This window comes from Mesoplodon mirus, assembly GCF_964341445.2.
Source record: "Mesoplodon mirus genome assembly, chromosome: 5".
Taxonomy (NCBI): domain Eukaryota; kingdom Metazoa; phylum Chordata; class Mammalia; order Artiodactyla; family Ziphiidae; genus Mesoplodon; species Mesoplodon mirus.
The window spans coordinates 43,906,295-43,927,616 of NC_138980.1; the positions used below are offsets into that span (position 1 = coordinate 43,906,295).

Consider the following 21,322-nt stretch of genomic DNA (forward strand, 5'->3'; position numbering starts at 1 on the left):
TGGGAGACTGAGTGGGCTCCGGCCCCTGGGCGACCAGGCTGCCCCCCTCCCCTACTCACCAGCTAGAGAACCGCAGAGAGAGATCAGAAAGGGGTTGGGGGAGGAGGTGAGTCCTAACGTTTAGCCACTCTTGACTCAGTTTCCCCAAGTGTGAGCTGAGGGGAGCCACTGTGGGGATCACTTCGTTCCCAGATATGACCGAGTCTTGGCACGCAACCATCACTCAGATAAGCGAATGAGAGGGCTGGAGGGCGGTCCCGCTTGATTCCCCGCCCCACCAACCCCGGCACAAGCCCCCCCGTGACTCAGTTTCCCCGCCGGATCCGGGTTCAGCCGCGCTGGGCGGGGCCTTGAACGCGGAGGCCAGCGCCGTCTGTTTACCTTGAGGCTGGACGCTGGGCAGGGCCGCGGAGGGCCGTCCCCGGGGCCGGCCGCGCCGCCGGCATAAATAGGCTGCGCGGGCCTCGTGGGCGGCAGAGAGCGAGCCGCTGTCCAGCTCCCCGCCGCCGTCATGGTCCTCACCACCGCCCGCGTTCTCTTGCTCACCCTGGCTGCCCTCGGCGCATCGGGCCAGGGGCAGATCCCGCTGGGTAAGCCGCGCCTGACCCCCAAACGGACACGACTCGCGGGAGGCCTGGGGTCGCGGCTTCTTGGGATTCGGGGACTGTTCGCCGGGGCGTGCGGGGCGGAGAAAGCAGGCAGCGGGGGCAGAGGCTCAGGAAATGGGGTGGGCGTCAGGGGTCCCTGCGGCGGCGGTATGAGGGGTGGTGATGGGGGTCTCCGGTCCCCGACGCCCCACCAGCGCCCCCTGTCAGCGCAGGTGCAGACCTGGGCCCGCAGATGCTACGCGAACTACAGGAGACCAACGCGGCGCTGCAGGATGTGCGGGAACTGCTTCGGCAGCAGGTGCCTCCGGGGTTGGGGGGACGGGGGTGCCGGGTTGGCACAGAGAGGCTTGGAAGAGGGGAAGGGGGTCTCGGAGGTAGGGGAGTGGGGGGGAGTGGGGGGAGGACCGGAGAAGGGGATCCTGGTGGAGGTGAAGAGGGCCCAGAGTTATGGAAAAGAGGAAAAAGAGGGGTCCCAGGGACAGGGGGTTCCTCGGGAGAGGGGTAGGGATCCGTGAGGGGGGAAGGGAATCCCAGGGAAGGAAGAGAGGGGCTGGGAGAGTAGGGATCTCGGGGTAGGGAGTCCGTGGGGAGGGGGCCCGGGCCGAGTGGGTGGGTCTGCGGGAAGGGAGTTTGAGAGAGGGACAGGGGAGACCCGACGGGGGAGGAGAGGGATGGACCCGCTGACCACACCCCATCCCCCTTGCACCAAAGGTCAAGGAGATCACGTTTCTGAAAAACACGGTGATGGAGTGTGACGCGTGCGGTGAGCGCAACTGGAGTGGCAGAGACTGGGCGGCGGGGGAGCGAGAAGAGATGGGGAGACAGAGACAGAGAGCGAAGGACAGACCGGGAGGAAAAGAGACAGAGAAGAAGATGGAGGCTGACAGAGATGGAGAGATTGGATGAGGGATGGAGAGAGAGAAACAGGAAGGGGAGACAGAGACTATGGGAGGGGGAGAACCCAAAAGGGCCAGAAACCATGCGAGAGATGCTGGGAGGTGGAGAGTCGCGGAGGGAGAAGCAAAAAACGGCCGGGCGCAGAGATCCAGATACTGGAGAGACCTGGCGGGCAGAGCGCTCAGTACGAGGCGGGGTCGCAGAACAACCAGGATCTCACCATGCCCTCAGGGGCCAGCCCCCCCAGGCTCCACCCCTGGGCGTGGCCCTAACCATTCCCGCCCCACCCCCCGCAGGGATGCAACCCGCGCTCACCCCCAGACTGAGCGTGAGGCCCCTAAGCCAGTGCGCGCCCGGCTTCTGCTTCCCCGGCGTGGCTTGTACCGAGACAGCAAGCGGCGCGCGCTGCGGACCCTGCCCTGCAGGCTTCACCGGCAACGGCTCGCACTGCGCCGATGTCAACGAGGTGCGTCCGTCACCACCGCCTAGAAGGTCCCCCAACGCGTGACCCCACAGCTCCCCACCGCCCCGACGAACTCCTCATCCGCTGGGGGTGCTCTCCCGGAGAGCCCCCTCATCTCCAAGGGCGCAGGTCTAGACGACCTCCCCACCGCCGGGGGACAGCCACCACTACCACCCCCCTCTCCACCTGGGACGCCCATCCCGACGACTTCCTCCGTAGCCGGTGACGTCCGCCCCGACGACTCCCCTACCTCCGGGAGTGGTCCGCCTCAACGACCCCCCTCACCGCGGGGAGCCGCCGACCCCAGCCACCCTTCCACCACCGGGGGGCTCCCGCCCGGACAGCCTCCTCACCGCCGGGCACGCACGCCCCGACGACCACTTCCCGCCTCCTCTGGGGACGCCCGCCCTCAAAATGTCTTCCCCCGCCCATGAGCACCCAGCCCACCGGGTCCCAGGAACAGATCCCCTCAGGCACGCCCTGTTCCCCACCTGGTCTTGCCCCTTCCCACATCAAGGCAAAGCCATGTGTGACCCCTGGGACAGTGGCCTTTGCCCCACATGGCACTCCCCCTCGCCAAGAGCTAGCTGATGGCCCTTGAACTTTACAAGTACAAGCCCAATAAGCCCTGAGGCGCCTCTCTCGGGGGGCCCAGCTACACGTCCGTCCTCTGACCCTCCGGGGCCCTTCCTCCCCCAGTGCAACGCCCATCCCTGCTTCCCCCACGTCCGCTGCATCAACACCAGTCCGGGCTTCCGCTGCGAGGCTTGCCCGCCGGGGTACAGCGGCCCCACCCACGAGGGCGTGGGGCTGGCCTTCGCCAAGGCCAACAAGCAGGTGAGAGCCGTGGGGGGTTGGGGTGGGGAGCCAGGAGGAGCATTTTGGGGTGGGGGGCATTTTGTTGAGTTAACTCGACCTCCAGCCTCGCAGCCGAGTCTGGGGAATAGAGGAAGTTAAGGGTCCACGTCAGGGATGGTCCGGGTTGGAGGCAAGACGTAGGGGAGAGGTAGGATTCAGAGGAGACGTGAACCGGGTGGGAGGTCTGGGGGTACCTCCGTGGGAGCAGTGACCTCTGCCCTCCCTCCCACCCAGGTTTGCACGGACATTAACGAGTGTGAGACCGGGCAGCATAACTGCGTTCCCAACTCCGTATGCGTCAATACCCTGGTAAGGCCTGGGAGGAGAGGGGAAGGACTGAGAGATGGAGGATGGGACGCGAAGTGTCAGGCGGTGGGAGGCGGGTGTTGACCTCCTGTGGCCCGGGCTCAGGGCTCCTTCCAGTGCGGCCCGTGCCAGCCCGGCTTCGTGGGAGACCAGGCATCAGGCTGCCGTCGGCGCGCACAGCGCTTCTGCCCCGACGGCACGCCCAGCCCGTGCCACGAGAAGGCCGACTGCGTCCTGGAGCGTGATGGGTCGCGATCCTGCGTGGTGAGTGCGAGCGGGCCAAGGAAGGGCGTTCGATGAGGATCCTGGGGTGGGGCCACGCCGGAGCACCCACTCACTCCCCCACCCCGCAGTGCGGCGTCGGCTGGGCTGGCAACGGGCTCTTCTGTGGCAGAGACACAGACTTGGACGGCTTTCCCGACGAGAAGCTGCGCTGCTCAGAGCGCCAGTGCCGAAAGGTGGGCGGGGTCTGAAGGGCGTGGCCTGGTATGAGGGTGGGCGTGGCTCCCTGGCAGCGCCCCTCATGCCGGCAGCGCCCCTCATGCCCGCCGCGCCCACCCCTAGGACAACTGCGTGACGGTGCCCAACTCAGGGCAGGAGGACGTGGATCGCGATGGCATCGGAGACGCCTGCGACCCGGATGCCGACGGGGACGGCGTCCTCAACGAGAAGGTGGGGCAAAAGCGGGGGCCTAGGCGAGACTAGATGGGGGCTTGGCTCGAGTGAGGGGTGTGGCCTTAGAGGCTGATCTCACGGGTCCCCGAGGGTTAGGGCTTCCCTGCAGAGGAGGCGGGGCCTCGGAGATGGACAGTCTGGGGAGTGACATTTGCCTCTCTAGGCCTGACTACTCCCAACCGGCCCTGACCTCTAGGACAACTGCCCGCTGGTGCGGAACCCAGACCAGCGCAATGCGGACGGCGACAAGTGGGGCGATGCGTGCGACAACTGCCGGTCCCAGAAGAACGACGATCAGAAGGACACCGATAACGACGGCCGAGGCGACGCCTGCGACGACGACACAGACGGCGACCGTGAGCTCTGTGGCAGGGGGAAGAGGAGAGAGAAGGGCTGGCACCAAGGGGCGGGGCTTGGCTGGGGGCGGGGCTCGGCCTCCTTTGGGAGCCGGAGGGGGTGTGCTCGCCTAAGGCTCCAGGGACCGTGGACCATGCTCCGGCGGGCAGCAAAATGCAAGCTGGGATATGATGTCGAGGAGAAAAGGAAGGAATTTTTGGAGGAGGGGAAAGTGGTCCCTGTGTTAGATGCTGCAGGGAGGAAATAAGAGGACAGAGACGTGAGCCTGGGGTTTAGGGCTGAGGAGGTACCATTTTTACATCTGGGCAGAGACTCGAGGTGGTGCATTCACAGAGCTAGTCCCCTCACCGCCATCCATTCATTTAGTCTCTAGGAGGCTGGCGACTGGGCATGAATACTTGGTTTAACTTTGTAGTTATTGGGAACCAAAGATGGGGTGGGACTCTGTCCCAAGCTAGCCCCAGGTCTGCACCTGCCCTGCTGAAGTCAGCCTGGCCCCGTCCTAATCTTGGGATCCCGTGTTCTGTCCTTCTGCTTCCCGCAGGGATCCGCAACACGGTGGACAACTGCCCCAAGGTGCCCAACTCAGACCAGAAGGACAGTGATGGCGATGGTGTAGGAGATGCCTGTGACAACTGTCCTCAGAAGAGCAACGCAGACCAGGTGAGGGCAGGCCAGACCCCAGCTGGGTCAGACCCCTGGGGTAAGCCCCAGGCTGATTAACAAGACTCCAGCCCAGTCCCAGCAGCCTGGCGGGGGTGGGGGTGGGGGGAGGGGTGTTCCTCCGCGTCAGGAAGGACCTTGGCTCTGGAACTCGGGGTGGGCGGGAGGCTTCTGAATTCTTCTGCCCTGATTATGGATATTTACATCCTTCCCCCGCCCACAGAGGGATGTGGACCACGACTTTGTGGGAGATGCTTGTGACAGCGACCAAGATCAGTAAGGAGGACATCTGGGGCTGAGGTGGGCACCCAGGGTGGGCAGCCCTTGATCCAGCTTTCTGGGGTCTCATTGTCTCTGCCCCACCCACGCACTCTAGGGATGGGGATGGGCACCAGGACTCGCGGGACAACTGCCCCACAGTGCCCAACAGCGCCCAGCAGGACTCAGACCACGATGGCCAGGGTGACGCCTGCGACGATGACGATGACAACGATGGGGTCCCCGACAGTCAGGACAACTGCCGCCTGGTGCCCAACCCGGGCCAGGAAGACGTGGACCGTAAGGCAGGGTGCAGGGCCTGTGGTGGGGACGGGGCTAGTGTGGAGCCACTAGGGTGAGATTTGGGGTGGGCATGCTGGGGCCAGTGGCACGTGTGAGCGGAGCTGGAGACATGGTGTGGGCAGGGCCGGTAGCCTGTGTGGGCGTGGCCAGGCCTGGGGCGAGGCCTGGAGCTGATTCTACTACGGTGGGGGGGCCTCCCATCTCCTCTCAGGGGACGGCGTGGGCGACGCGTGCCAGGGGGACTTTGATGCAGACAAGGTGGTGGACAAGATCGATGTGTGTCCGGAGAATGCTGAGGTCACCCTCACCGACTTCCGGGCCTTCCAGACGGTTGTGCTGGACCCCGAGGGCGACGCGCAGATAGACCCTAACTGGGTGGTGCTCAACCAGGTGTGGGAGGGGCCCAGGCGGGAGGTGGGGGGAGCCCAGGACCGCCACAGCGGGTCCTAAGCTAGGGGCGGGGAGCCGAGGGCCCAAACGGCTGGCCTGAGGCCCTTCTTCCTTTGAACCCCACCAGGGGATGGAGATCGTGCAGACGATGAACAGCGATCCTGGCCTGGGTGTGGGTGAGACATGGGGAGGGGCCAGGCTGTGCAGGGGGCGGGGCTAGAGGAGAGGTGGGACGGGGCGGGCCTGGACTCAGGAAAGGCGGGGCCAGGTTGGGTGGTCTGGGCTCAGGGGTCGGGCGTTCTGGACTCTGGAGGGGCGGGGCCGGGGGGCGGATCTGGGCCCCGGTGCGGCAGGGGCTAGCGTCCCTTCCTCTCCCCAGGTTACACGGCCTTCAATGGCGTGGACTTCGAAGGCACGTTCCACGTGAACACGGTCACGGATGACGACTACGCGGGTTTCATCTTTGGCTACCAGGACAGCTCCAGCTTCTATGTGGTCATGTGGAAGCAGATGGAGCAGACTTACTGGCAGGCAAACCCCTTCCGTGCAGTGGCGGAGCCTGGCATCCAGCTCAAGGTGCTGGCCCCTACCTGAACTCGGCCTCAGTGCCAACTCGGGGGCCCAAACCCTCCCACAGATCCCCAAAGCCTTACAGCCCCCAGCCTCATTCTATGGACCTCGAAGTCTTTCTACCTAGTTCCTCCCACAGGCCCTCAAACACTCCCCCGAGATCCCCCAACCTTTCTGTGGGCCCCAAAACCCTCTCACAGAGCCCCAAACTTTCCCTCAGGTTCCAAATCCTCCTGCAGGCCCCAAAGACCCCAGTATTTCACTGAAACCCTAGAATTCCCCAAGTCCTCTACACTCGAGTTTACCCCACAAACCATTGCTGCCCCTACAGCCCGACTGCAAAGCTCCTCGTGGGTCTCCCATCCAGGCATACTGGGGGACCCCACCACTCCTTTATGACTCACAGCTCCTTGCCTGTCTGGGAGCTCTGGTGGCCTGTGTGGTCTCTGACCCCCGCTCCCCTGTTCTCCGGTGTGGCAGGCCGTGAAGTCCTCCACAGGCCCTGGGGAGCAGCTTCGGAATGCACTGTGGCACACGGGGGACACAGAGTCACAGGTGCGGCTGCTGTGGAAGGACCCCCGCAATGTGGGCTGGAAGGACAAGACGTCCTACCGCTGGTTCCTGCAGCACCGGCCCCAAGTGGGCTACATCAGGTGGGAACCCGCCCTCTGCCAGGGGGCCCGGAGTGCCTGCTCTATCCTGGCTCTTGAGGGAAGTGGGGAGTGCTTCAGAGGGCCTCGGTCCCCTTATCTGTAAAATGGGAATAATACAGGCAGTTAGAAATGACTGTCTGGCCCTGGGGCATGATACCCCTCCCAGGACAGGGGGAGGGGCCAGGCTGTGCAGGGAGCTGCTCAGGGGGCAGGGCCAGAGGAGAGGTGAGACAGCGGGGAGCCTGGACTCAGAAAAGGCGGGGCCAGTTTGGGTGGTCTGGGCTCAAGGGTCCGGTGGTTCTGGACTCTGCACACAGCAGTAGGTGGGGTCTCACTCACTCCTGGTTTCTCAATCCCCGCTCTACGCTGCCAGGAAGACCAGGCACTACGCTTAGCACCTACTGTGTGCAGGGCCCTAGATGTCCATCCTCTCACACAGGGAAACTGAGGCTCAGGTCAGGAGCCCCCTCTGCCCTGAGCATGGCCCAGGCAGGGAGACATATGGCCCCCTCTCCTAGAGAGGAGGGGGCCTAGCTCATGGGGCAGGATGCTGAAGCTCTGAGAGGGGAGGCGGCACCTGGCCCAGCACCCCGAATCACAGTCCCTTCCTTCCCCGCAGAGTGAGGTTCTACGAGGGCCCGGAGCTGGTTGCAGACAGCAATGTGGTCCTGGACACGACCATGCGGGGAGGCCGCTTGGGAGTCTTCTGCTTCTCCCAGGAGAACATCATCTGGGCCAACCTGCGCTACCGCTGCAATGGTAAGAGGGCACTGCTGGGGAAGGTGGGGCATCCCTACCGCCCAGCCTCACCCGCCTCTCACCTGCTCACCCTCTCTCCACAGACACCATCCCTGAGGACTACGAGGTCCAGAGGCTGCTGCAGGCCTAGGGACACAGGTGGGGACCTGCCACTGGATGACGGCCACCCTCACGGCTGCCCTCACTGTGGGAGGCCATCAGCACCTGGCCCCAAGAGGCAGCTGGCCTGGTGGGGAGGGAGAGGGGCTCAAAGAGGACAAAATAAAGTGTGTGTGTGGCGGAGCAGCCGGCTGTGGTCTCTGCCGCGGGGAGATGGCAGGGTCGAGCCTCTGAGGGGAGGCCAGGGACCCCAAACTCGGGCCTTGGGCGAGTTGGGGGCCTGCCACTCTCTCCCCCCGTGACTGGCTGGGGCCCTAGGTGCCTGACTAGGAGTGTCCGGCCCTGCTGCATCTCACTCACTCTCCTGGGGCGTCTGCCCCAGGATCCTGGGGTGTGTGTGTGAGGGGCTCACGCCTGCGTGTCCGTGTGTCTGTGTCTGTGTGTGTGGCCCCTGTGTGGCTCCTGCCTGGTGCACCTGAAACACCCACAGTTCATCCTCCAGAGGGGAGAAGAGGGCAGGAAAAAAGGGGAGGAGGCAGAGATGAAAACATTGGATTTTTATTACGTTTCATTACAAAGGATGCAAAGGTACACAGACGATAGCGTCCACGCCAGAGAGGATGGGCAGGGGCCGGCCGAGTGCGCCCTGAGCGCCCGCCCCCGCCCGCCATGGGCACCCACGCGTGCGGCCCACGGGACATCTACAGCACAATGTACATGCTGGGGGTGGGGGCAGAGCCAGCCTGGGGGAAAGAGGGACATGAGTGGGACAGGGCTTGGACTGGCAGGTTTGCATATATCAGTGCCCAGTCCCTGGAGGGGCAGGGGCAGTTTCCAACGGAGGGCATGGCGGGGTCAGTGGACCTTGACTGCCAAAGGCCTCCCTTCCAGAGTCTGGTGGCAAATGCCACAGCTGCGTCCCCTTGTCCCCGGTTGGCAGGAGGTCAGAAATGACAGGCTGGGCGTCGATTACCCCCAATTCCACAACCCTGCAAGATGGGGGCAACCCAAGTGTCACTGGCTCATCAGGACAGGGTATTGGGCACTGGCCAGGAGGGCAGAAGGCAGAGGGAGCTGTCTGGAACCAGTCCCTGACAGCCAGCCCCTGCCTGGGATGAGCCTGGGGCCCTGAGACCCGTGGGCCTGAGCTAATGACAAGAGGGAACTGAGGCCCGGGTCACAAGGGTCTTGTCTGCCCCCCGGCGCCTTCAGGAGTACCCCAGTGCCCAGGCCTGGGGGTGCAGGTCACCCCACCTCCACTGGGGTAGAACTCTTGTCTGTGGCCAGCCACCTGTGGCACACCAACGGTTATGAGAGGTGCCTGAGCCCCACGCAGCCAGGATCCCCAAAAGCCGAGGAAGCCAAAAAGAGTTGGTTTAGGCCAAGCTGGCTGGGCAGGGCCTGACAAAGGAATGTCCCCAGGACCCCTGTCATATGCTGTGAGACCCCCAGGGGATGGGGGCCCAGGGTCCACGGAGAACTCAAGCAGAAACAGACCTGTCTGCCCACTCACCCCAGGGTAGGCGAGGTACCAAATCCTCCCCCAGCTCTTCAGGTCACGTGGGGGGGGGCGGAGCTCAGGTGGCCACAGCTCCCTCACCTGAAGCATCACCTGCAGGGGTGGTAGGCCAGGCCCAAGAGCAGCAGGTACCCTTGACCTTGCACCCCTGTGCCCCAACACTATGCCAAGGGCACCCTGAGGACTCTGACGATGGCTCCCTCAGAACCCAGTGAGGGCAATGGGTGCTGCTACTGCTGTGTCAGGGCTGGGGGCGGGGGTCGCCTGACCCCACCAGGCCTCACCACACCCAGCCTGCACCCTGGGGTGGGGATGCCTTCTTTGGAAATGCAGAAGACTCAGAATCCAGTTGGGGGCAGGAGTTTGGCAGCAAGTTTGGTTATGAACTAGCTCGGGGTCGGCTGAGATGTGGAGGTCTGGGGAGGGGGGGCACCATCCCAAGTGTTCTCAGCTGCCTGGAGGCCTCCACGTCAACAAAGTCTTCTCTAGGAGAAGGGGATCATGGGGGCTCATTAGGCCCAGGAGGCTGGACAGAGGGGGGTCGCCCCTGCTGCTTGAGTCCCACCCAGCACCTCCATGGGCCTTGTACCTACTCCCGTCCCCTGTGACCAGGCCGTGGCCAGCACCCGGCATGCACACAGGCCCCAAACTGGACACCCACCCCAGCAGGATGGATGGACGACACGGGACGTCTCGCCCTCCATGCAGGAGTCTCACAGCATCTGATGGACGGACAGATGGACAGCTGTCCTTGCCCGCCCCACTGTGACACACAGGCCTCACGACGGGCCCACTTGGCTGGCCGCCCTCCTGGGAGGTCGGCCACCTGAAGAAATCAGGCCAAGCACATATACGACGTCGGAACCCTCCTGGCCAGCCCTCAACACCCGCAAGCAGATAACAGCACACAGGCCACAAAGGCCGGCCAAGCGCTCCCAGTGAATGGAGGTGCTGCTGGGGAAAGGGCTGCAAACACACACACCTGCCCTCGCCTTCCAGCCTCACAGGCCTGGTCCCAGGGAACTCCGTGGACCGCACTGGGGTCGGGGGCTGGACCCAACGCAATTAGGGTCCCTTCTGCTGTGTACTTGGCCCCACAGGGAAGCCTGTTTTTTGGATACCGCTGGCTGTGGGCCTCCAAATTTTGCTGAAGGGTCGACCTGCCCCCTGAGCTTTCCACTGAGGGTCTCAGGGCCCCCTGCCCCAGGGGACTGGCCCCTACCCTTCTTGCCCGGAAGAGCACTGGGGGGAAGCAAGGCGTGCAAGGAAAGCGGGGAGGGGGCTGCAGGGAACCCCAAACAGTGCTGCCTGTCTTCCCTCTGCTAAGGGCACGGTGTGGGGGGGAGGTCCTCACGGGTACCTGCGACAGGGATGTGACCCCGATGAGACTCCTCCTTCCCCAAGTCAACCCTGGGCACTGCAGGGGGTGATGCTGACAGGTGGGGGGTGGGGACCAGGGGCATGAACTCTCTTCTCTGGGGGACACAGAGACAGGCTGACCCCAGGTCTCATCCTCGGCCCATGGAGCCTCATGGGGGAACAAATTTACCACCCTGGGGGCTCAGAGGACAGAGGCAGGTGGGGACATGGTGGTTGGCTCACACTCCCGGAGGAAAGGTTTGCACAGCTGAGGGGGGCTCGGCCACAGCGAGCGGGTCTATATACACGATGCAGGGGCTCCAGCTCACCCCTCACGGCGCAGCTCGCCTGAAATCACAGTATTTTCACATCACAAGTCAAAGGGCTGATTCCCTTAAGCTGTCCTGTTTCTAAAAGTCTTGGCAATTCATATTCAATATTTAGTAGAGAAATGATATTTAAGAAAAAAACCCAAATCCCCTGTTGTAGACCCCCAGAGGCCTGCCCAGGCCCAGGAGGGGGCAGTGAACCCTTTGAGGACGCCTGGCCGCTGGCTCCTGGCTGGATCCCCTCCCCGGGAAAGCTCTGCACCTACACCCCTCACGGGCTGAGGCTGCCGTGTTAATACAGTATCACCTGTGCTCCTGGCTGAGGGATGCTAGAAACGGGCCATGGGGCTGGACAGCCCCTCCTTCCCTGCCCATCTGCACCAAGAACCCAGTGCCGGGCAGATGGGAAGTGTAGGCTGACGGGGCTCCCTCACAGGGTCCCCTACTCCTTGTTTGAAAATTGCATCCAGGAAGGTTGCTTGTAATTTTATTAAGGCCATTTTTTAAAAAAAGTTCTACATACAAGTCTAATGGTAATCAAACCCTTCTATGTACATACATGTAGTTTTTCTTTAAAAAAAGAAAGAGTTCACTCTTTGCCCCCATCCCTGGAAAGAAGACAGGCCCTTGACCTGGATGGACTGACACTAAACCTAACTGCAGTCCAGACAACAGCGGCGGAGGCCAAGTGACCGAGGACAGGGGGCTTCCCGTCTGTGGGGCCACGCAGCCACTTGGCCAGGTGCTAAGAGTCCGGCCAGGGAACAAGAGAGAGGGATGGTCGCTAGGATCAAATCTGGCTCCCACAGATAGAGGCGTGTGCTCCCAAGACGCCGACGGAGGCGGAAACGCACCAGGCAGGAGGTGTCAGCCCTGCTGGCAGGCGGAGGAGCGAATAAGAACTCGAGATGTGATGTCGGAGGGAATGAAACGGACGTTCCTATTCCAAAGCAATTGACAGAACACAAAGCCAGCCCTGTCACCCCCTCGCAGGGCCTGTAGGGCAGACGGATGACCTCTGGTGCGCCAGTGAGCCCTGATGGACGGTCACCTGGGCCTCCTGAGGCACTCTGAGAAGCACCTGGAAACCAGCCACTAAAATGCACACTGCTCTTTGCCTCCAAAGGCAGCCCTGCCAGGAAGGGCTACGAAAGAGATGGCGGGATGGTGGGAGGGGATGAATGTCGGCTGGTCCTCAGGATGGGGGTGCTGAGGACAGGCTTGTCTCCAGGGCATCTCAGAACAGAGGGGCCGTAGCTGCTGCCGCTAGCCATGGGGTCTAGGACAGGCCTGCCCTGAGGACTGGCTGGCACCTTTGGGAAGGCCGGGCAGAGCTGGGTCTTCACGAGACCCCTGATGGAAGCCGGGGCTCCTTCCCAGAAGTCTGTTAGGGATCAGAGCAGAGGTCCCTCTGGCTGCTGCTGCCAGCTTCTGCCAGAGTGCCCACCCAGGCCAACCTCATGTCCTTGTTTTGGGATAACGGAGCAAAAGTAAAAAGGCCGGAGATGCAGCTCAGACCCAGGCAGACAGCAGACCACTTCCAGTTAGCTTACAAATATTATAACGTTGGATTTCTAGAATAAAAACATGCTCTCAGGCAAGTGTTGGCTTGAAGGAGTCAGTTATTCATCTACAACCAAAATGTAAATACAAACCGAAAGAAACAAACCAAAAAATGCCCCGGCCGCCTACACCCCCCCACCCCCGGCCATTCTTTAAATAATAGTAACAGTGACCACGGTACAGAGAAAGAAAGATGGAAACAAGTCGCAAAACCCCCTAGAAATAATCCCCGCCTCCACGTGCATCCCCGACAGGCCTGGGTGGGGATTTCACAGCAAAGGTAGCCACCGAGGGGCCCAGCTGGGGGTGGCGAGGCGGGGGCATGGGCTTCCCTACTGGGCCCCGGGGGAGATATAGCTGCTTCGCATGCTCCGTTCACACATTCACATCCCACCTCCGTGGGATGGAGTCTAGTGTTCTGTGTGTGCTCAGAAATATAAAAGACGGCAGTCCAAATAGTGTTTATTTCCGCTTCATGTCCGCCCACCCCCCACCCCCAGCGCCTTCTCCTTTTGGCGGGGTGGGGCTGGCTCGCTACCTAACCAAGGGCTGGGGGCGCGGGAGGGTGGGGGGACCGGGGACAAAGGAAGGCAGTGAGAGCTGGACAACAGTCGCAAGATGCACCTCATCCCACCACCGTCACAGAGCACGGCGCCCCCCGAGGCCGGCGGCCCTGCCCAGCACGCATTCCGCATCTTACAGGGGGACGAGAGAGCAGGGAGGGAGGGTCCGCGGGGGCGACGACACGCGGCCTCACGCGGGAGGTGGACGACCGGGGTGGGCGGGCGGGTGGGCTGGGGCGCTTGGCGGCATTGCAAGCTCAGAATCACAAGCTCGGCCGTTTGCGAGGGACGGAGCGCCGCCGTCCCCAGGCTTGGGGAGACGCCGTGGGGACCACTGACCGGTAGGGTGACGGAGCCGGGGGCTGGGCGGCCGTGTGCCGGGCGTGCGGCTCACAGACGGTCCATCCGGAAGGTGTCCTCGGTGGCCGGGTCGGCCAGGACCATGTCTGGGTCATTGAGCATGTGCAGTCCGTCCAGGGTCAGGGGGTCAATCTTGAGTTCGTCCAAGGGGAACTGGTTGTCAGAATCGAAGCTGACGTCACCGACCCCGGCCAGCGTGCTGGTCAGTTCTTTAGAGAGGCTGGGAGGGGACTCTCCTGTCACTGGGGGTGGGGGGTACACACAAAAGGCTCAGCTTGGCCCTGACTCCCCGCACCCCGACTCTGCGCCTCCATGGCTCCCATCAATGCTCAGGCCATACCAGGGAGCTCACCTGAGCAGTCTGTTCCCCAAAGGACATTTGCGATGTCTGGGGACATTTTTAGTTGTCACGACTGGAGGGAATGCTACTGGTATCAGGTGGGTGGAGGCCAGGGATGCTGCTCAACACCCCATAGCACACGGGATGGTCCCAACCCAGATGTTGGGGTACCAAAAGGCCGGAAAGCCCTGGGATGCGGGCTGCGACAGACTTCAGTGTGACCTGGAGGGAGCAGGGGCCTCTCAGGCTCTGCCAGGTTCTGCCAGGCAGTCTGCTCCGTGTGCATCAGGGGCCTCCCCACGGGTGGGAGGGAAGCCCGGGTTTCCCTGCAGAGACCCAGGTTCACACCTGGGCTCCTTCCTCTACTTGTGTTGAGACCCTGGGCCTCAGTTTCCCAATCTGGGAAACAGATATGAAAGTTTCGTACTTTCTGGGCTGTTGGACAATCACAGAGGCCTGATCCTTCTCACACAACCTCCAAGGCCAAGGCTTCTGCACCCAGAGCATCTCCTGCAGACCCTTGGGGCGGGGAGGAGGCACTGGGTCTGCACTCGGCTGTGGGGAGCTCTGGGCAGGAACCCCTCCATCCTAGAGATGTCAGTGGGGACTGCTGAGAGGGTCTCACCCTCAATTCCCCGACAGCCCTGGCTTATGAGGAAACTGCCTCCGTCTTTGATAAAACCTAGAACCTTCAGGGGCATGATGAGGGGTGGGGGTGGGGGTGGGGGACTGCAGGGTCTGAGTTCTGCTGGGAGAAGACTCACTCAACATGCGCGTGCGCAAGCCTGGGTGCCTGGGCACTGTGCTCAGGCCGCGCGGGGAGGCCCGACGCAGCATGCGCGAGCTCTTACGTGTCTGTCAGCTGCACAGGACAAGCCCCAGCAGGCAGGGCCCACCCCACAGTCACATGCATCCCCGGCACGCTCAGCTACTGGGGTTCAGGGGACTGGGCAGGAGGTGAAGGGCTAGGTGAGTGACCGGTTTCATCCTGTTCTCACTCTTGAGCCTGGGACACCGGACACCTGGTCCAGGGTCCAGTGTGCATCCCCCCAGCCTGTGTCCTGTAAGCCCAGCAGTGAGTCGAGGTTGGTGGGTTCTGGCCTCCTTGGGCAGGGACACCTCAGCCCCGTTGCGCCTCACCCTGCAGGGCGGGGACTCCACCTCCCCCGGCCTCTCACCTGTGAGGATGATATTGGGGATGCTGCTGTGGCTAGGGAAGCTGAGCTGCTGTGTGTCTGGCAGGCTCCCGTGGCTGCCCGTGAGGCCCATCATGGCCGCCTGTGAGTAGTTGAGTGTCGAGCCCGGGCTGTACAGGCTGCTGGAGCTGATGGCATTCTCTATCATGTTGAACTGCTCCAGCTGGCAGAGGAAGCATACAGGTGTGAGGCCAGCCCCCCGAGCTGGCCACCCTGGGACCCCGGTCGTGGTTGGCTGGCCGGCCTGCCTGCGACTGCCAGCACCTCCTCCCCTACAGGACGGCCAGCACCCATGCCAAGGTACACTTGGGGCTGCCAAGCATGAGTCCCTCTGCCTTGGGGTCTCCCCGTCTCCGAACCTGCCTGGGCCTGCCGGCACACGGCCCCCTCAGAGCTTGCTGGATGGATGGATGGATGGATGGATGGATGGATAAGTGAGTGAGTGAACAGCTCCAGGCAGCAGCCAACCCTTCCCGTGCCCACACGCCCCCAATCCCGGCCTTCACGCAAAGCCACTGCAACCTCCCGGCAAACCCACGTGCACGGCCCACACTGAGGCACCGCTGTAACAGCCACTGCCCGTCCCTACCAGCGTTCACCACCCACCCTTCCTCCCCCTCCGCTGGCGGCCTCGTTCTGTGGGCAGGGTGCAAACGCCAGGAGAGGCCAAGCCAAGCCACCCCCTCCAGGGCCTGGGCCTCTGCAGCCTGGAGACTGGAGAGGCTGAGAAGCTCAGGCAGAGGAGCAGGCAGGGTCTGGCGAGCGTCTGTGGTGGGCGCCCGCTCACCTGGTGGGACAGAGCATTGGCCTGCCTGGCCGCCATCTGCTGCTCATAGTATGAGTCCCCAAACACGCCGCCCAGGGTGGAAGAGTGCTGCAGACAGAAGAGAGGCCCACTGTCGTCAGGGTTCCCAAAACCAGGCAGGGGGTGAGGCTGCTATGGGGTGGGGGGGTGCTCCCACGGGCTGGCTGCACCCATACCCTTCTCCCAGGACCTCACCACCGGCCTGGGCTGGGAGAGGAGGGAGGCCTCTGGAACTTCCTGGAAGATGCTCAGGACGTGAGAGGCTGATGACGTCTATCTCAGGGCTCCTGGGAGAGCCCACACCCGCTGGGGTGGAGGGGTGCACCCCTACTCTCGGGATGATTGCTCCTTTCCACCGCCTGCTCCTGGGGGTTGGGGCCTCTGCCGCCCAACTTCCCCCAAAGTGCCATCCCACCTCCTCTCCTTAAGCTCAGGTGTGGGTGAACCCGCTGTCGTCAGATGGAAGACGAGGGGCCACAGGGACTGGGAACCCCACCTGCCAGGCCCCAGAGGAAAGTGTGTGAGTGGGGCAAGGCAGGAGATACTCTGGGTGTTCAGGGTGGGATGTGTACCTTGTCAGACGTGGGAGACGCGGGACAGGCAGCAGGACACACACACTTGGGCAGGAAGGGTGCACAGAGTGAGCACGGGACAGGTACACGGAAAGCCCCTGCCCACCTGTCCAGCCGTGGCTGCCTGCCTGCCCGCGAGGCCCTGGGGCCTGGGGGATGGCAGGCAGTCCCACTCCTGTTTGCCCAATGCCAGCTGGGGCAGAGGGATGGGGGCTGCCCCTGGGAGAGGAGCAGGGGGCTGGGGATCCTCTGAGGCAGTGGAGATGCCAAGAATAGGAGTGTGGAGCCCCTGCCCATTCTTGAGATGCTGCCAGGGAGATGGCACGACAGTCTGGCGGGATGTGGAAGGGAGGAAAGGGATGGCCGTGTGTGTCGCCAGGTCACACCGGAGGCAACAGACCTGGGGAAACAGATGCCCCACACAGGGCCCTCGGCGTCCCTGAGGCTGGGAGCTCTGGCCTGTTTCCTCCTCTGTAGAACAGGGTGACCTGCAGAAGTCGCTCCCCTGCGGCCGTTTCCAGGTCAGAGTCTTCACGGACCACAGGCCCTGGACCTCCCCGCTTTGAGCTCTCTGTTCTAGAAAGGTCCCCGCGTTCTCTGACAACTGCCAAAGCTTGACTCTCAGGCCTCCATCCCAGAGAGGAGTTGGCCACAAAGCCCCCAGCCACTCTGCGTGTTCAGTGGACTGACCACAGAAAGGGACAGCCACTCCGGCTGGTGCGGTGGTTCCTGGGGATGCACATTCCATTCAAACACCAGGAAAGAGTTAAAAATGTGAAAGGAGTAAGAAGCAAAAAAGACAATGTGGCAAAAAGGCCACATTTGCCCTAAAAATCGCCAGCTTCAGGTTTGGAAAAGGGGGCTGTGAGGTTGCTGTGTTTACCTGTGAAGGAGGCAGATGATGGCCTTGGCTGAGGCCGGGGGCAGGCTGTTCTGGGGCACTTGACCCTGTCCCCATGACCTTGACCCCAGAGAGGCCCGGCACACACAGGAGACCCCAGATATGGTTTCTCTTGTGAAGCTACCATGAGGGTTTGCCAGAAAGGTCTGCCCAGAATGGAAGGGCTGGGGCTGGAGGGGGCAGCACAAAGGAGCCAATTCCAGCTGCCTAAGGTTCAGGGTGCAGCCGGACACACGCAACATCCGCTTGGGGCCAAGTGGGTCAAGGCGGCTGCCTCGTGCATCCAGGGGAGATGCTGGCTGGGCCGGGGAGGCGTGGGGTGACCCAGGCCCATGGGGCTGATGAATGTGTCCCCAGAGATCCAGCTGCAGTGGGAAACCATGGTTTGCCCCCAAGCGAGCCCCTGGTTGGGGCCAGACAGCCTGCCGGCCCCGTCCTCACATCTGAATGAGCAGCCTGCCTCCCTGGCCAGTGCCCAATTGACGGATGGACAAACCAACACACAGACACGGGCTTGAGGAGACAGCAACATGCTTTCCGCTCAGAATGGCCCACTTTGGTTCAGGAGAACCTCTCCTGAGAGCGATCTGCTCCACCCTTAAGTTCCCGTCCTGCCTCATGTACACCAGCCCCAGGCAGGGCTGCCCGCCTCGGGCAGGCGCCCTCTATTGCTGCCCCTGCCTGGACCAACTTCTCCCACTCCCACGTCCCCTCGGCACCACGTGACGAGACCAGACGCGAGAGCTCAGAGCCGACAGGGATGGACGGAGAGCATGCAGACACCAGGCTGACCCCCGGCCGGCCCCGAGCTCACTGCACCTTCCCTGCCTTCTGCGGAGTGGGGGGCTGCAAGCCGACAGTCCCAGCGGGACCCCTGGCTGCCGTGGGTGGTGGAGGGAGTGCCCTGGGAGAGCCCCTCCTGTATCAGTGAGCCATGAGAACAGTCTCAGGTCCCCTGAGGGCTAGGCCTACTCTCCTGACACACAGGGCCTGGCTCGGGGTGCGTTGCTGTGAGCCTGGGAGATGGACAGCGGGGCATGTCGCCGGGGGCAAGGGAGCCCACGTCCTGCCTGGAGGAAAGCTCCTCCCCCTGCTCTACCCGGGAAGTAAGGCCCTATCTTCCCCTGGCTGAGGAGACTTCAGGGTCTTGGGCACTGCAGTAGCTCCTGAGGTTTCTCAGCTTGGTGACGTTCTGGGGATGGGGTGGTGAGGTCCTGGGGAGGCTCTGCTGCTACAGCGAGAAGTCTGGGGCCTGGATGTCAGTTTTGCAGGAACCCCTTCTCCCCTGATGGAAGGTTCCAGACAGAATGCAGCCATGGGTGGAGCAGAGCCAAGAGGGATTCTGAGGAACCTGGAAGGGGTGTGTGTGTGCGTGTCTGTGTCAGAGATCGGGGTCCCGTGGTGCCTGGTGTGGAGGGAGGGAAAACCTGAGTCTGAGAGACATGATCTAGCCCTGCCTGTTGCCTGGGGCAAGCCTCAGTCTCCTCATCTGAGGGGAGAGGACAAGGACACTGGAGGGGCTGCTTCCTGTGCTGGGGGTCTGAAGGCGAGAGACACACCATCCTAAAGGGCGGAGGGGGCTGAAGAGTCAGAGCCCCCATCACAGGCTGGCCGTCACCTCAGCTGCACCCTGATGCAGGGGGAGCACGCCTCCACCTCCAGAAGCCTGGAAGCAGGAGGCCTCAGGGCGGGCAGACCTGGGTGGGGATGGGTGCACGGGCTGCTCGATGCCTGCTCTGAGCCACACACCGGGCTCGGCATCCTAGCCACGGGGTGAGGAGCTGGGGCGAAGGCGACACCAATGTCACCAATGCAAATGGGGAGCCCGCCAACCCCACTTGGGGCTTGGCGTGGACCACAGAGACGCCGAGGGAATGTGACAGCTCCAGGAGAGGGTGCCTTCTCCTTGGCCACTGCCCAGGGTGGCCGCCCCTCACCGGTCCCCACCCCGGTGGAGTGAACAAGATGGGGTGGAGTGAGACGGGAGGCACAGATGGCGGACAGACAGGTGGATGGGGGACACGTGGGGGGGGGGTGCCAGCTAGGCTGGAGTGGGGGAGGCCGGGGAGGGGAGGCGGCGTCCCTTACTTGCGGGGAGCTCCCGGGGGAGAAGCCTTGATTGGAGACGGGTGAGGTGGGAGACTGGTTGGCTGGGGAGCCAGCGCTAGTACGGTACTGCTGCAGAGCCGGCGCCTGTGACGACAGACAGGTCAGGATGCTCGCGGGGCCCCAGGCCTGGCTTCCCGGGACTGGCTGTTCACTGCTGACACCCCTGGCAGGGCCCCCATCCCTCAGGTGAGCTGAATACCCAGGCCACCTGCAGAAGGGCACCTGAGCCCAGGGCCTCAAGGGGCCCTACCTCCAAACCCAACTCTGGGAGGGGTGGGGGCATTCCGTCAGAGAGCATGGAACCCAGCCTCACAGAATCGCCCTGGGGGGCTGGGGAGGGAAGGAGGGATCAGGCTCTACTCAGCAGGTTTTAGAGCACTCACACGAACGCACACCACACCCACGTATGTGTGCACACAGCCGCACACGTGTGAACACGCACACCCGCACAGGCAGGGAAGGCCCAGGGCCAGTCAGATGCCCTCAGGCTAACAGCCAAGGCCGTCTGGGGCACACTGCAGGGCTCCTGGCGCCGGGCAGTCACTATCACTGGTATTGCTTGGGACAAGTCCGCCAGGTTATGCTGTCCACCGACTTCCAAAGGACGGCCACCTCCTCACTCGAATGACAAAGGGTCTTGGCTTCTTATCAGACTCCTGGGGGGCAGGACGGGCTAGGCCAGGACCTGGATTTAGACCCTGCTCTGGTCCTACCCAGTGAGGCCCTGCTGTGTGCCTCTGGGCAAGCTGCCTGACCTCTCTGAACTTGTTCAATGAGACCCAGCCGGCCGGCCCAGGGCTCCCTAAGTGCTATGTCTCCTTCATTTCCTCAGCGGCCTGTTCTGAGCAGTTTGGGATGGGGGTTGAGCCCAGATGGGGCAGGGGGCTCGTGCATCAGGGTGTGGGTGTCAGAGACATCAGCGTGGTCACTTGGCAATGACCAGCTCAGGCCTTCTTCGGGTTGAAAAGAGGAAAATGACCAGAGGGACATTCTCTTCGCTTGGGTGGATCTACAGAAACTCACAGAGGAGGCCACTGGAATCCGAGCCCTGAGGGAGCCACCACTCCCACGGGAGGGGAGGGGGTTGCCCGACAACAGCACCCTGACCCGAGAGCCTGGCCTGGATAGCCCATGTCTCCAAAGTCCCCCCAGCTCCACAGAGAGGCACCGCCATGGCAGGGTGTCATGGAACTGGGTGCCCCAGGCAGCCGCAGTGTCAGGGCCACCTCCGTACCTGCTGTGTGTCTGCCCAAGGCAAGGCTTGGGTGCAGTCCCATCCAAGGGGACCCCTGAGGTCTGCCCTCTGAGGGATCAGAGCAGCCTGGAAATGTGGGTTTCTACCTGTTGGGTTACCTGCCTGCCCTGGCCAACCTGGCGGGGGGGCGGCCTGTTCTTCACAGAGCACGTGATGTTCTGATGACATTTATCCTGGGGTTGGCAGCCATGGGCCAAGTGAGTGGGGAGGGCTGGCTGGGCCCCAAATGTGGGTCCCTGTTCCTCTGGATGTGGCCAAAGGTAGCTGTGACCACTCCCTTCCCATCAGGGCAACCTGGGTGAAAGTCTGAACAAGCAGGAAGGTTTGGGGTGCAGGGGTCAAAACCTAGCACTTGTTACCCCAAGCCTGGCCCCAGGCAAGGGGTCCCATGGTCTGAGCTGCAGGCCCCCGGCCCAGGGCACTGTGCTGTATGAACCACAGAACTGGCTTCATCCCTTCTTCTCCTCCAAGTTCATCTCCATCCCTCTGGCTCTCAGAAGTCCATTCCCGAGGCCCTGAGAGCTCTGTGTTCTCCCTGCCTCTGAGGAAGCCTTGTCTCGGGTGGGAAGGGCTGAGGGGGGCAATCGGGGCC

The 21,322-nt window shown here is 62.9% G+C and overlaps 2 protein-coding genes across 15 annotated transcripts in view; one reads left to right on the forward strand and one right to left on the reverse strand.

Moving 5' to 3' along the window:
* Nucleotides 1-500: 500 nt before the first annotated feature.
* Nucleotides 501-8,012, forward strand: COMP (cartilage oligomeric matrix protein; the record flags this gene model as incomplete). 2 transcript variants are annotated; one of them, XM_082622935.1, is made up of 19 exons in its annotated part: nucleotides 501-590; nucleotides 821-906; nucleotides 1,320-1,371; nucleotides 1,802-1,971; nucleotides 2,668-2,805; nucleotides 3,061-3,135; nucleotides 3,238-3,396; nucleotides 3,486-3,590; nucleotides 3,697-3,804; nucleotides 4,004-4,163; nucleotides 4,709-4,827; nucleotides 5,051-5,103; nucleotides 5,204-5,385; nucleotides 5,600-5,778; nucleotides 5,906-5,954; nucleotides 6,158-6,354; nucleotides 6,829-7,001; nucleotides 7,621-7,760; nucleotides 7,844-8,012. In XM_082622935.1, the coding sequence occupies 19 exons, from the start codon at nucleotides 512-514 to the stop codon at nucleotides 7,888-7,890; spliced, it is 2,271 nt and encodes a 756-aa protein (XP_082479061.1). In that variant the 3' UTR covers nucleotides 7,891-8,012. The 2 variants fall into 2 exon arrangements, with proteins under 2 accessions (XP_082479061.1, XP_082479060.1); XM_082622934.1 differs by having other exon boundaries at nucleotides 512-590; nucleotides 803-906.
* A 389-nt stretch (nucleotides 8,013-8,401) lies between these two features.
* CRTC1 (CREB regulated transcription coactivator 1) overlaps nucleotides 8,402-21,322 on the reverse strand; it is a 79,259-nt gene continuing 66,338 nt past the window's right edge. For 8 of the 13 annotated variants that reach the window (XM_082622160.1, XM_082622162.1, XM_082622161.1 and 5 more), the window contains 4 exons: nucleotides 19,455-19,559; nucleotides 15,876-15,962; nucleotides 15,071-15,251; nucleotides 8,402-13,794 (listed from right to left, as the gene is read on the reverse strand). In XM_082622160.1, coding sequence (XP_082478286.1) covers nucleotides 13,583-13,794; nucleotides 15,071-15,251; nucleotides 15,876-15,962; nucleotides 19,455-19,559 — 585 coding nt within the window. In that variant the 3' untranslated portion in view covers nucleotides 8,402-13,582. The remainder of the gene's footprint in view (nucleotides 13,795-15,070; nucleotides 15,252-15,875; nucleotides 15,963-19,454; nucleotides 19,560-21,322) is intronic. The other 5 variants (XM_082622157.1, XM_082622168.1, XM_082622166.1 and 2 more) reach the window with 2 other exon arrangements.